The following is a 15,045-nucleotide window of genomic DNA, read 5'->3' as shown; positions in this document are numbered from 1 at the left end:
AAAGGAGAAAAGAATAATGATAGGGGGAGCACTTGATGGAAAGACACTGGCAGAAAAAGCACCCCATTTGCCATTAATGTCAAAAGTGAAGAGAATACTAAATAGGCGAGAGTATTGCCATCAATTACAAAGGGGGAGATTGTTGGATAAGGTTGTCAATGGTCATTGATGTCAATATGATGTCCAGCATCGTTAAAGCAACCTTCATGTAAATGGTGTCATTGATGATTGCAAGCCCTAGAAGGTTGATGATGGCAAACTTTAGAAGATTGGCAAGCCCTAGCAATGAAGCCCTAAGCATTGTTGAAGACCTAGCACTATTGAAGATGATGAAACCCTAAGCGCATAGATGAAGCCCTAGCAATATATGATGAAGAAGCCCTAGTTGAAGAAAATGATGAAACCCTAGGGGGAATTAATCTAAAGGTGGAACTAAGTCAGGAAGGTGAGCATGACAGTGGAATGATTATTTGTTGTTTATGAGGATGTGATAGGTGTGATATCCCACTGCTTACTGTGGCTCTCTTGAGCAATGTTGCCTGCAAAATCAGGAAGGGAATTACAATGACAAGCAAAGGATGAAAAACCTTCCCATAATTGGCTGTCAAAGCTATAGAATACCAATATTTACTCTGTGATGTCAATTCCACTTATGTCACAAGTACTATTTGAGATTTTCCCTTTCAATATGGAATTTTCACTGCAAAGAAGACCACCCTATTCTTTTTGTCAGGGTCCAAGCAACAAGAATATCGCTCTCTTAAAGGATAGACAGATATTACAAGCTTGTGAAGGATCCTCAATCAGCTAGCAGACATTAACAATAAATAAAATTTAGGTCGGCTTCATCATGGATTCACAGCTCAGCTCAAACTCCAACAGACGTGTCTCTTCGCAAACATACTCAAACAAGTATTTATACCAAACCGAACTCCTCATTCTAGGATCCAACTTGATGAAGATTAATGAAGTATGAGAACAAGTGAAGATTCAGACTACTACTACAGAGGGCAATTTCAGGCCATTTTGGAAAATGTTTATTGGGCATTTATTGTGAGAATACTAGGGCAATTTGGAGAAATTCAGGCTGCTCCTGTAGAATCTTTTTGGTGTAAATCTGGCACAATTTATAGGCTAATTTGAACAAGAGATTTCGGACCTGTGGAGAACTTCTGGGACATTTTTTGGGCTAATTTGAGCAAGAGATTTCGTACCTGTGATAGCACTTCAGACCTGAGCCTATAATTCGGACCTGTGGTTGACCAAATACTTCGAACCTGTAGCAGAAAGTCTCTTGGACCTGTGGCAGGCCTGTATCTCAGATCTGAGCCAAAGAACCACGGACCTGTAGAGATAAAGGTAACTTTGTACCTGTGGCATGTAACTTCAGACGAGTATCTCGGACCTGTTGAACCTGAGGCAGTTGTCTTGTGTGTGACTTCTAGCAGCTCGGACCTGTGACAATATCTTTGTCCTGTGCTCAATACGGACCTGTAACTAAAGAAAAAGACTTGGACAGTGTCATATCTTAGTGACATTACTTATTGTATCTGTGACTGTCTTAGCAGTTTGGTCCTGTAACACACGGTTGGCAGCAATATTACCAGACTCGGAATCGACAATAAATCGGCGAGGCAAAAGAGCGAAGAGTTTTAATCAGATCGGGAAAAAATCGGTGAATTCAATAAATAAAGATAACACATATGTTGAGATAAAAAAACATTTTCCATTGATATTCAATAAAGCCATGTCCAAACAATGCATAATATCAACAGATGTCCAAAATATCATGAATGAATAAGTATCTCATATATGTTATGAGTCCAAACATGATTGAAAGTACCAAGTCCTGACTCCTAACCAGTGACTACATAGAACCAGAAACATATGCTTCAAAAAGTTTATAAAATACTGCATACTAATCAGTAAAAAAGCAGTAACTGACATCTCTTGATTGCTGCTGAAATGATACGATAATGGTTTGCTACTAAAATCTCTGACAGAGAACACGCTAAAGCTAACGCTAGAGCACACTGCACACTACGCCTCTATTACGCGGAGCGGAGTAAACTGAAACTGAAACCATGCCTCTATTACCTTCTCGACCTATGAGTTGTCGGGCCTGAGCAGTGAACAGTGAGTTACAGACCAGCGTTTAATTTCTAACCTAACTAAACCACGCAGCAAACAATGCGGCAACCCTAAAAGTTAAAACTTGTGCTCGCCGAGTCAAGGGCTGAAAATCGCCTCAGTTGCCTAAATCGCAATTAATCGGTCAGTCACGAGTCAAACTCGCATTGACCACAAGTCAAACTCGGTCAACGCGAGTTTGACTCGCCCAAAGTTGAATCGGATCGTTTAAGGTAAGAGCAGAGTTTGACTAGCGATTAATCACGAGTGATCAGAGATTTCATGTTTCACTGGTTGGCAGTGTGGGGATCCCTTGAGAAGCAGTCTATTAGACATCATTCAGAGGACAGTGTTTTTGCATCAAGGCAGATTATTGAATTGCCTTGTTACACCATTGGAACAGAAGTATAGCAGAAAAGAAGAGCAATTGAAGCAGACTTGAAGGCTATCTTGGGCAGACTCTGGAGACATTATGGTGTTGCCTGTTGAAGTGCACTTGAAGATCCTTGAAGAGCAGTCTTGTTGAGCTTGAAGAGCAGTCTTGTGGGCCCTTGAAGAGGCTTCTTAAGCAGTTTGAAGAGCACCATTCTGAAGCAATCCTTGAACCCTTGAAGGTGTATTGAAGAGATCTTTGAAGACCATCTAGCAGGTGATTTGTTAGCTGATGACAAAACAGTCTTGGAGACAATATCATAGAGCCAGATTGAAATTGAACTTGTGAATTCTTGAAGACATATTGAAGACCTTTTGGAACTGTTTTTGAGGACATAATGGAGATCTTTTGGAATTGTTCTTGAGGAAATCTTGAAGACCAGTTGAAGACATCCTAGAAGCATTATTGGAGCCTTGTTGGAAGAAACTTTTTAAGTCTTGTTTGAAGAAGCCCTTGGAAGACTTGAAGCAGCTTTGTAGCTACCTTGAAGAATTGAAACAGACTAAGAGGGTTGGAGCCCTAGAGGATTGGAGTCCTCACACAAGGTTGGAGCCTTGTGGAAAACTAGGTTGGAGCCTAAATTGTTGAGAGGATTGGAGTCCTTAAGAAGACCAAGTTGGAGCTTGGTATAGTACAGGTTGGAGCCTGGTTTGACTGAAGATTGGAGTCTTCATCTAGGGTTGGAGCCCTGAATAAATTATAAGTCTTATTGTATAAATTGATTAACGTAAAAGTGGATTGGAGTCCTTCCCATTCTTTTTAATAAAGCTGTTCTTTTGTTGTTCATTTTGTGTTTTGGTTTTCAAGTGATCTTAAATGGTATAAAATAACAATTGTAAAAGGATATACTGATTCACCCCCCTCTGTGTTTCCAACACCTCTTATATAGTTACCTTAGAATTCCTGTAATGATCTTAATTTCCACCTTAAAAACTAATGATTTAATTTCTAACTATTTGAGTCAAGAAAAAATAAGCAAGTTCTGATGGGATAAAATTCCTCCAGTTTCAGAGGTACAAGGAAGATAGCTTGGCACCAATCTGCTTGAATTGATAAATTGGTGTACAATAGGAACCTTATTTTCTTAAGGTCCAAGGATCGTCATATATGCATGGTATATGCAATAACAACGAGAACAATTTACATTAATATCAAATGCTGACATTAACCCATAAAAAATGTTGACAATACAAATCCAATCTACAACATAATTCAAAACTTATCATAGACACACAAAAGGAAGTGTATGCTGTAAATCAAAATGAAATACATAAATCAAAAATGTGAACATGATGAAAAAATAAAAGTCAAAGAACTATGTGCTTGCAATGAACCCAAATTGATTCAATCACCTCAAAACTATTAAAAATTCCAATCTCTAGACCAAGTTAACAATCAACAAATGTTAATATTTTCCAAACATACTCAGCATAAAATCAACCAAGAAGATCAATGTGCATTCTAACAAGAGATATTACTTTCCTCGGCCAAACTAACCTCCACAGACCAACTGCTAAAACAAGACACTCAGCATTGAATGCTGCATCCATAGCTGGACCAACATCTGCAAAAAATCATCAAAATGAAGTTCACTTTCAATCCTAGAATATTTTAAAAACTGGCATGAAACTCACTAGTTTTTTTTCCACCCTAACATCTTGAGTCTTGACACTACAGTGAACCAGTGAAACCAATTTGAGGAAAACCATGATTGGCAAAGAAAGTACATCGATTTACATAACATCCTAATACCATAATACAAATACTAAACAATATCATTATCACAATCTACATCCAAGATGGTATAATCTTGTAGTCTATTTGACAGCAATAAGTCTACTACAATTCCAACAGACAGATTAGCAAAAAGGTGGGGACCCACCATTACACAGGTAGTGGTTTTCCGCATTCCTGCCCTTTACCAAGCCCTCCCCAAAAGCAATACAATGCTATTCCATAACGTAAACAAAACATTAACTATGGTTTTGAATCCAACAAAAAACGCATTGAATTTTAATCCTAGAATATTCTCAAAACTTGATTCTAAGAAAAATCTCAAGTCACCTAATAAAATGTTGCCAAAATTGGCATCATGAAGAGTATCCATCCACACAGTCTAAATGACCCTACCTTATGTTGCTTGCACATTTTACATCACAAACTTTACTAAGTTGTGACATTTTGCATCACAAACTTTACAAATTCGTGACTTTGCTTTGCATCCTTCATAAAGCTCCAACTCAACTCCTACAAGGTCGCAACTTTCCACAGCAGAACAACTTGTTGCACATTCCTGCAAGGTCTTCATGGAACCCACGACACGCTCACCATATTACCCCTCATATTGCATAGGTCATGTCCAATTGCATAAGACAAATATTCTGATGAGATTGTTGATCAGTTGACAGATGCAGGGCTATTTTATGGACGCACACACTTACCCCGACATTACCCTTATGGTATTTCATAATAACTGCTCAACCATTAGGTGTGTAATGTCCAAAGGGAAGCGGAGAGCGCAGAGATAATTGACTACATCCCTAGAGCCTAGAAGGAGCACCAGTGATATTTTAATGTATCTCTAATCGTATGATGCTACAGTGGATATGTGATACAAGCACTTCATTTGATGAGACATGATTAAATGAGACTGATGACATATTTTTCCTAGGTGATGATTTCTCTTAGTAAATTGGGTTATATTTCACTTGATAATGGCACACTTTATGGTTACATCACTCTATTGGAGAGTGCCTAGTGTATTGGCCTTTATACTATGGTTTAGACGTGATCACTGATGCAATTGACAAGATTACCTCCTAGTGAGAGAGTGCACTAGCTCATGTTATGATTTTTTTATGATTATTTCACATTATTGGAGAGGTATGCTATGGTTTTGAGCCTTGGCAGCATGCTCCCCTTTATGCACATATTCCATGTTGATAATAGATATGATCACCTTAAGACAATCCGACTTCCTTTTGAACACATGGAACCTTCTTGGATAGAGTGCTTGGTCTAATTGCCTGTTTACACATGGGAATTGTGTCCTTTGGAGGTGGGTCATGGCATTTTGATGGAGCACTGCCCTTTATGCACACATGTTGAGGTGCCCCTTCTTATATATTGTTAGTTCTTGAGATGAGGTTGTTCCCCTTCTTATTGTAGGTGGTTAAGGTTTTTTTGACATGGCACATGTATCATCACGCTATTATATTGATATTTGACTCTTTCTCCCTCGGGTTCATTCATTTGCACACATGTTGATGAGTTTGTTACACATGAAGAGGGTGTGTCACCTTGGGATGCCATACATGCCACTTGGAGAACATTGTTTCACACATATTATATCAATTGATTGAAGTATTTCTCTTAGGAGGTACACATGCCACCTTACCACATCCTTGGCACAATTTTGGAGGCTTACTCTAACGATGCGACTTGGTCTTGGAGTAGACTTAAGGGACAGCCCTCATATTTTATTGTTTCCCACGTACATGTGTCTTGATGTTTGTAGCTCAGGCAAGTACTTTTGCACAGGCCTTAGTGTCTAGGCATGTAAAAGTCACCTAATGAACCCTTGAACCTCTCTAATTACTTAAACAATTAAGGTAATTTCCTTTATAAGGAAAAAGTGAATTTAATATAATCTAATGCAAAGGTTATTTGCATTAGTGAATTAGATGAATCTCAACCATCGATCTCAAGTGAGGCAAGATCTAATCATAGTTGTCAATCTCTTTGGAGATTAGGGTTATGGATTCAGTCATAACTCAAGCTTATAAAAAAGGGCTAGGCCAAGGAAGAAAATAACAACACACAAGGGCATAAGGCATTGAGAGAGGCATCTAAATTGTTGGGTGGAGAAGGACTTCCACTCAAGTGTGCCAAGTCTGAGGAAGGTGCAAAGGGGGCAACAAGGAGATCCAAATCTTCATGAGTCTACTCTTGAAGTGCACGAGATCGTTTACTCAGGAGGGCAACTTCTCGAGGGTCTGCTCGGGATTTTACATTGTCAAGATGCTCTATTTATGCACAGGGCTTTTGGCAATGTTGTCTTATGGGGCAGCGAGTGGAGCGAAGAAGGATTCCCATGGGTCAGGATGGTTTGGGACCCTACTTTCACAAGATTTATTCATGTGGGGATGGTGTCGCAGCAAGGGGTGGTTCAATGGCACATTTGGGACCTTGGCATTAGGCCGGCGTGTGGAGTAGCAGCATAGGATGATATTGCTTGAGGACAAGCAATTTTGGGCGTGGAGGACTGTAATATGCCCAATTTTTGTGCGTGCAAATAAATGACTAAGGAGTTTTGACAATGGCACAAGGCATTGAGAGCGGCATCTAAATTGTTGGGTGGAGAATGACTTCCACTCAAGTGTGCCAAGTTTGAGGAAGGTGCAAAGGGGGCAACAAGGAGATTCAGAATCGTCATGAGTCTACTCTTGAAGTGCACGAGGTTGTTTACTCAGGAGGGCAGCTTCTCGAGGGTTTGCTCGGGATTTTACATTGTCAAGGTGCTCTACGTATGCAGAGGGCTTCTGGCGACTTTGTCTTATGGGACAGCGAGTGGAGTGAAGGAGGCTTCCCATGGGTCAGGATGGTTTGGGACCCTAGTGTCACAGGATTTATTCATGTGGGGATGGTGCCGCAGTGAGGGGTGGTTCAATGGCGCATTTGGGACCCTGGCATTAGGCTAGCATGTGGAGTAGCAGCATAGGATGATATTGCTTAAGGACAAGCAATTTTTGGTGGGGGGAACTGTAATATGCCCAATTTTTGTGCGTGCAAAAAAATGACTAAGGGGTTTTGACAATTTTTTGCAATATTAAATAAAAGAGAAAATATTATTTTGTAGATAAGAGCGGAGACATATTATTTTATGGAGAATGGCAGCAACATAATATTTTAATGGAGAATGGACGAAAATCATTATTTTATTGGAGAATGGTGGCAAATTAATATTTTATTGAGAAAGGAGGCAGATTATTAATTTATTTCTTTTATTCAAAATGGCAGTAAAAGGTCTCCTAGTGGAAAATGGGCCCCGCCAATAAAATAATAGGAAAAAAAGGGAGATTCTAGAAGCTAGAGGAAGGCTCAATGGAGAATTATAAAAGGAGGATGGGCTCAATAGCAAATCATTCTATTCTATCATTTCTATTTGACATTGTGAAGAAGCTCAAGCGAGTTCAGAGTTTCAACTTTCAAACGAAACTCATTAGCTAATTTCAGTGGACTTCGAGTGCCACCCTAGTTAGCTTGTTGGGAAGATTATTTCAGATCTTCCATTGTGTTTAATTGCAGAGAATCTTCAGCACTATAATTTATTTGTTTGCAGGGCTTCATAGTCTTCCAAGGCCAAGCTCAATTCCTTTTCCAAGGGACCGAGTAGCAAGAATTAGGAGGGTGATTCCGGAAGTGATATCAAGGACGAGTTGTATCATTTGAGGAACCAATTGTCTGCCAGAATCCAAGGATAGAATCCTCTCCAGTTCTATGAGGCCAAGTAGACTTGTTCAGGGCCGAGTATTTTATTACATAAACCAGGGGTTGAGTTATTCAGATATAAGGAGGAAACTGAGTTGCTTCCAGTCTTATCTGTGCCCAGAATTCGCAGTACCAAAGAGAGTGTGTATTGCCTCCATTAGAGAGAAGTTGAGCTGGTGTATTTGCACTCAGAATTGGGAGCCGGTTGATTGAAGGGTTTGCAGTAGGCCAATTATTGGTTTCAAGAAGGCTGTGTTGTTTGTGGTTCATCCTTCATCCAAGAGACCAATGTCACATGGTTCGGGTTCGACAATGATTAGGTTCGGTTTGAGTTCGAATGTTTTGATGAGGTGTGTCATTAGGTTCATCTATATATATTAATTTAAAATGAATTATACGATAAACTAGTAAGAAATCAACATCAGTAAACATCAAAAATGCTATCACAGACATGGAAACTGCAAGGATAAATTACAAGCTTGAGTTGCGACAGGAAGTTATGAGTTTTGATCTATGGACTTGGTCAACGGCTATGAGGTTCGCCGAACCTAAAATTTTTTTTAAGGTTCGCCAAAATTCGAACCTCAAGGTTAAAGTTCGACGAACCTTGTGACATAGCAAGAGACAAACTAGACATAAAAATCACCTTCAGATTTTTCAGTGCCAAACAGTGAGGCAGCATTTTGTCATTTAAGAGGGCTAATTCATTACAAGGGAGGCCGAATTTTACATTGTTCCAGTACTCTAATCTTCCAGGGACATGAGGGTTAATGAACAAAATTATTCTTACCATAGAATTGTGCCAACAGCCATATAAATTACAGTCAATGCAAATCTGATTTGTCTCAGGCCTAGAAGGTGGTACAGTCAGCCTTTATGTGGACCGATTTTTTTTATGTGACAAGGGGCTGAATTACAAATACCCTGGAGCTATTTCTCTGAGTTTTATGCTGCTGGAACACATCATACAGCATCTAATATATTATAATTTATACTGCTAAATTCCAACCAGGTTCTTCTACTCCATCTGCTCATTGTATATTCTAGTGCCATGATAATGAAATGATTGTTTATGCTTCAAGTTATGGTTGTGTAGACTTGTATGGGCTATATATATATTTCTGGGTATAATCCAAAGTACATAATATTGCTTGAAACATTCCCTTGACCTGTGTTAGTCACTGTAAACACTTATTTGAAATTAAACTCAAGAATGTGCACCTACAGCCAAGCACCCACAACTGTTTGACAAATTAACACAGACAATTCCAAATAAAACTCAGAAAATCATTAGCCAAACAGAGTCATTTTTAATTGGGAGTATTACAGCTTGATGAAATCCCTTGTGAATAAAGGGATCAAAATCAAGAGAAGAAGAATTCTCTTGTGAATAAAGGAATGAAGAATGATTGATGGAGTCACAAATGGATTCCCTTGAAATCGAGGGGATCAAGATGGCTCCTTAGAAGGTTACAATGGTGAAACTCACTTGGTTTACAAGGTAGGAGGTTATAAGTCTTCTTTGGGTGCTCCAAATGTTTAATCCTGGACGAAATTTGCCAACATCTCCCCTTGTAAAAACAAGGACCTGCTAAAAACCAGCAAGCAAGCTTCAAATATGATGGAAATGAGTTTAAAATACTTGAAAAATGTTAGCGTATAACAGCCAACAATACTTAGTAAGAATTCTATAATTAAACTACCAAATTCCTACTCTAAATTGCTAAGAAAGACCATGGGGGCTTAGTCTTTCTTAGCCAAAACGACTGTTGTTAGGACAGCAGTGATTTTTAGCCTTTAAATGCTTGATATGACAATGTAAAGCATGAAAGAGAACCAAGAAATATTTGAAATTCAAATGAGGAAGTAAGGAAGAAATTTGGAGGGCCTTTGAAGCCCTCTTGAGATCCTTTGGAATCCCTTTGGAAGTCCTTGGTGTGGGTGGGATTAGTGCTCCTTAAGAAGGCTTGAAGATGGTTAATTCACCCGAGAATGTCCCCAACTCCAAGCTAAGGGCAACCTATACAACACTTGAAACATCTTGCAAAGCAATATTAGTAGCATAGGTGATGACTTACACAATGACAAGATTAAACATTTTATTCAACCAAGAATATGCATGTACTAATCAAGTCTAGAATGTAAGCCAAGCAAGAAGGTAGTAAACAACTACTAGCCTTCTCCTTGGACAACAATGCCCCTAGTAGGGCCTCGCCTCCAAAATTGTAAGCAATTCAAATAGTAAACATGTACAAATTACCTCAAATCAACTCAAGCACACAACACAATACTTGACACCATTTGACCTCCAAAGCCTTTCATTAATAGATAAAACAATTGCAAAGTAGTACCAACAGCAATTCCCCAAGCTCAAGCTTACAACACTCACTTGCAATGAGAGAGGGGGTCACAATATATAGAAGAATGGGAGCAAATCCCAAGAAAAAGAGAGCTGCCAAGTGAGAGTGACAATCCCAAGATGACAGCACAAATCTTCAAGAGAGGCAGCATTGTTAAATGTGTGCAAATAGGGCAAGTGAAGGGGAGTAAACTCCCACTAAACTTGTGATACCTCTCGGCCGACCTCCAAGTGTTAACTTGTTGTCAAATGAGCTATTGTGTGGACTGTTCAGGAAGCCTACATATGAGTATGTGTGAGCTGCATATGGCAGCCAAGAGGCATCTCGAATGGGGAGTGGGAGTGGGCCTGCCACATATCCCACTCCTCTTTACTATGACTTGAATTTAAACTAGCAACAAATCTGTGATCTCAAACAAGCAAACACAGCCCTCCATGTGACCCAACTCGACCTCCCAAATGGGCTGTAGCAGGCAGCCAACTCGTGCCTCCACATGGCAGTCAGGTCAGCCTTCTTATGTGGCCACTAACTCATGTTTTGACTGTTTCTTTGACTGCCTTGTCACTTCACCTCAAGTGCTTGTGACTTTAGTTAACTAAAACATGTTCTCATGTTCCCAGTATTTTTCGTCTTTTTTCCTCACTTATTTAGTAAAAGTGAATTTTGGTAAGAAAAAATCAATTAATTGCACCCCAGAATGGGTATTAGAATAATGTTGGTACTCTGAGTATGAATTTTGAGTACTCACATGCCACGCAACATTTCCTAGTGCCACTTTTTAATTATTACATACAAATTTAATTAAAAATTCTCGTTCTGCAGGAAATTTTTGATTATTCAAAATACTAAAAATACCTAATGCAATTCCATGAGACTCCAGGAAATGCCTAGCATAGTAATATATATTGACCCTAGACTTAGAAAACCACTCAAGGCCCAGCTATTAAGATGCACTCCAGCTTTGGAGGTTGAGTGAAAAAACATGATTAGTTATTTACCGCTGAAAAGCGAAAATAATTAATCAAGTGAAAAATACACTCTAGAGTGACTTCCTAAGTAACCAGGTCCCAACGGTCTAAGCCTGTTAGATAAATTCATCATGCTAGTGTCATTTACTACAATTCCCCAACAAGGGCACAGAATTTGCATAGAAAGAAGAAAGAGAAAGGAGACAGAAATGCCCTGCTGGACTTATGATCTTCAAAAAAAATTATAGGTGACCTGTCCATTGGGCAAAGGGGTCTTCGTTTCGTGCCATGTAGATATGAGCAGGCAACACCTACCTTTCATTCATTTAGCATCATTGGGGAGGATATTGGATGGTTTTAAGAGCAACTCACCTTTGGAGTCTGAACTCTCACAGACATGGAGCATTTTTGAGCATGTGATGGAGTATTTCAAGGGGAAGGCCTTCCCATTTCTCGGATCGGCACATGTGAGAATCTTGTGGAATATTGTTTAGGATATCTTGTAGACTTGTATTATTTTGATGATGGAATGTACTGTGTTTGACCATGTCTATCTCACTTTTGATGAGGACGTCCACTTGGGAAGATTTTAGCACATGTTTTAAGAGCGACCAGATTTAGCAGCAATTATCTTTTGAAAAAAATGCCCAAAATTGTGCCAGATCAATTCCATTAGATGTAAAATGGCCATGGGATTTTTGAAATGTGGTCATACTAGAAATTTGAGCAAAATTTGACAAAACTATGGTACTTCTTAAATTTATTGAGAGAATATCATCACCAAAAATTTGACCACTTGAGACACATTTCTAGAAGGGCATCCACTTTGCAAAGGCATATATCCTCATCTATTGTACATGTGGCATTAATCCACCCTATTTTATGGGCGTTAACTAGAACCTCCTTTGTTTGTAAAAGGATATTAGTTTCCAGGTGGTGAAAGGAAACGATTTCCAAGATAAGTACGGTCAATTATTGCTAGAAAAAGTTTGTTGTAAACTCATTTTTCTGTGAGCTCATAATAAATAAATTACTCTCTATTGGCATTCTCTTTGGGATGGGTTTGCTTTCCTAGTTTTCACTCAGTATTTGAAGAAAATGATTCAATGTGTTTTCGTTTATAAGTTCAGTTTATGCATTTATGAACAAGTATTAAACTCTGACAAATAAGAAAACTATGATAACTTGCTGACACTAAAAACCATTATATTGGGTCAAAGAAAAATTTACGACTCTATATTGTTGTGCTAACATCATTTCCAAGTATTTCAAGGCTGATTATAGGTTCTGGAAAATATTTACAACAATTGGAAATAATCAGAGGCAAGCCTTACCTTGGGATATGTGAAATTCAAGTTTAACTCTCTTGTATCATTTACAGTCGATCTAAAGGAGTTTTTTATTGACTATTCATTGCTTTTAGATCATATATTGGCTGTCCAAAACAACTTGCAAGTCTTATCACTCTTTTGGGCTAAGTCAATCTTCAACCCTCACAATTGAGGGCCATTTTCTGGGTAGTTAATTTGCAGATTGAATATCTTTCCAACTTCTAAACCAAATTTGGTGTTCTTGTGCTCATTGGAAAGGATTTTCATAGTACTAACATTTCCAACCAAGTTCCTTGAGGTTCAAGTCCAGTAAGAGCTAGCTTCAGGCCCCTAAAGTGGCATTTTGCTTATTGTGCTAGTGCAATCTTCAAAAATTGTAGAAATTGAGTTTGAATAGCAAGTTTACCTCATTGTTACAGCCACATAGAACAAGTATGGTAAGAAGTTTCTATACTCAATTTGTGGCATTTTCAAGCTTATCTCCTTAATATATTGAGTATTTTCTTTGTTGGTCTATAATATAGTTCTATTGTTACATCTTTTATCAGATAAGATTTTGTCATTAAATCAACTCCTACCTCTTCCATATACTTAAGCACTCGTCTACTTATACTTTGGTTGAGTGTTTGTTTGTAGGGACACCGCCCTTGGTGTTTCGTAGGAGTTAGCCTAAAGCGAGAGAAACACACTAAGGTGATAGTGGGTGTATTCCTAATAGTGCTTGTCATTTAGCAAGCTTGGTTGAGCCTTGCCAACCATGTTAATTTGAGAGGTAAAATTCTTTGGCGTCGTTGTTAGGGAGAAGGTTTTCCAATTCAGCATTCCAACGACATTTTAGCGACATATTTCAAAGTGTAAATTGTTCCCATCCCAACTAACATTTTTTGGCGTCGTAGCCAGGGACAAGGTTTTTCAATCCAGTGTTACAGCGACATATCATCATCATATTTTCTCTAAAGTTTTTAAGTTTTCCATTTGTATTCATATATTGGTGAGATTTTTTTGAAAAAAAAGAAAAAAATGAAGGTATAGTGTGTTAGTTTTTGCAGCATCGGATGGTGTTCTAGTCTCAAACTTTGTGGAAAGGCTAAAACACAGGAGTTCTCCAAAACCCAGAAATCGTTTCTGGAAATTCCACCTAGAGATAGCTCAATTAAATTAATTGATCGATAATTAAAAATTGCCCAAGTTTAACTTAGGGAAATCGATTAATTAATAGGAATTAATTGAGAAAGGTGAGAATTCTCTAAAAACTCACATGGATCGACTTAGAGATGATCTTAGCCATCGATAAAGATTTAATCATGGTCGTTGAAGTCTCAAATGGAGATTATAAGAGGAGGTCAATGGGGTAGATGGAGAACACACCAGTGCAGATACTCAGTGATCAAGGCAGTTCGATTTTCTTGTAGCAGGTGATTCAACAAAGAGATCGAACCAGTGATAGAGTAGCAGGTGGTAGAGGGGCAAAGTAGCAGATTTCCGAAGGAGAATTCCAGTGTCAGAAGAGTCAACTAAGAGAGGGGCAAGTTTTCCTTAAGGAGTTGCGCTAGACCTGCGCAGAGGGTTTCTGGGGAGAATTCAATTCAGCCAGAGGAGCAGTCGATTCAATTGTTGGAGGCTGAGATAAATTCCATGAGGCCTAGCAAGTCACTTTCTAAGGCAGAGACAGACAGAGCTACAAGATTCAGTGAGTTCCAGAAGCAGAGCAAATAGAGCCTGTGCAAGCATTGCGCAAAGGCTCACGCAAGGGCAAGTCGTACAGCCCAGTTTGGCCAAATTTCAGAGCAAAATCAGTTGTGGTGTTGAGGTACTTGCCTCACAGATATTTTGCCAGTTTTTCTCTCAGATTGGATTGTCAGTTGGGCATTCATAGATTGTACTCAAATTTATGTTGCTGCAAAATAATAAAACTCTCATCTGTTGCATCATTTTTCTCACATTGGGTTTTTCCGGGGGCAGTTGTCCAAAAATAACGGTGTCAATTTGTGTGAGTGATTGCTCTAAATTTCTCAGTTCCGCATATTTTATTTCCTCATCATAATTTTTTATTTGTGAAGAATTGCAGTGTGAATTATTCGTTGTTTGTCGTAGCAAATACATTATTTAATAATTAACCAGTTAGAAGAATAATTTCCAGTTGTTGCATTTCAAGAAATTTTCACATAGTGGCGACTCCACATCTTTGGTATTTATATATTTATGGCTTCTGACAAAAGATATTTCTTGGAAAAACTATTTCTCCTTTGGATTTCTCAAGTATGCCCCACGATTTCCGTATTGATGCAAGCATTAGAAACATCCCAGAGTTTAATGGAAATCCATGGTTCACT

The 15,045-nt window shown here is 38.7% G+C and overlaps 1 protein-coding gene across 10 annotated transcripts in view; it reads right to left on the bottom strand.

The window, feature by feature from the left end:
• Positions 1-15,045, bottom strand: part of LOC149150458 (uncharacterized) — a 405,388-nt gene that overhangs the window by 376,651 nt on the left and 13,692 nt on the right. For all 10 annotated transcript variants that reach the window (XM_089440913.1, XM_089440910.1, XM_089440911.1 and 7 more), the window contains exon 3: positions 4,061-4,127. In XM_089440913.1, coding sequence (XP_089297039.1) covers positions 4,061-4,127 — 67 coding nt within the window. The remainder of the gene's footprint in view (positions 1-4,060; positions 4,128-15,045) is intronic.

The sequence above is a fragment of the Pinus tabuliformis genome, chromosome 9 (assembly GCF_031772625.1).
Source record: "Pinus tabuliformis cultivar Carrire ecotype Pingquan chromosome 9, CPIR1, whole genome shotgun sequence".
NCBI lineage: Eukaryota > Viridiplantae > Streptophyta > Pinopsida > Pinales > Pinaceae > Pinus > Pinus tabuliformis.
The sequence above is the reverse complement of the archived record's forward strand: the minus strand, read 5'-3'. Positions and strand labels throughout refer to the sequence as shown.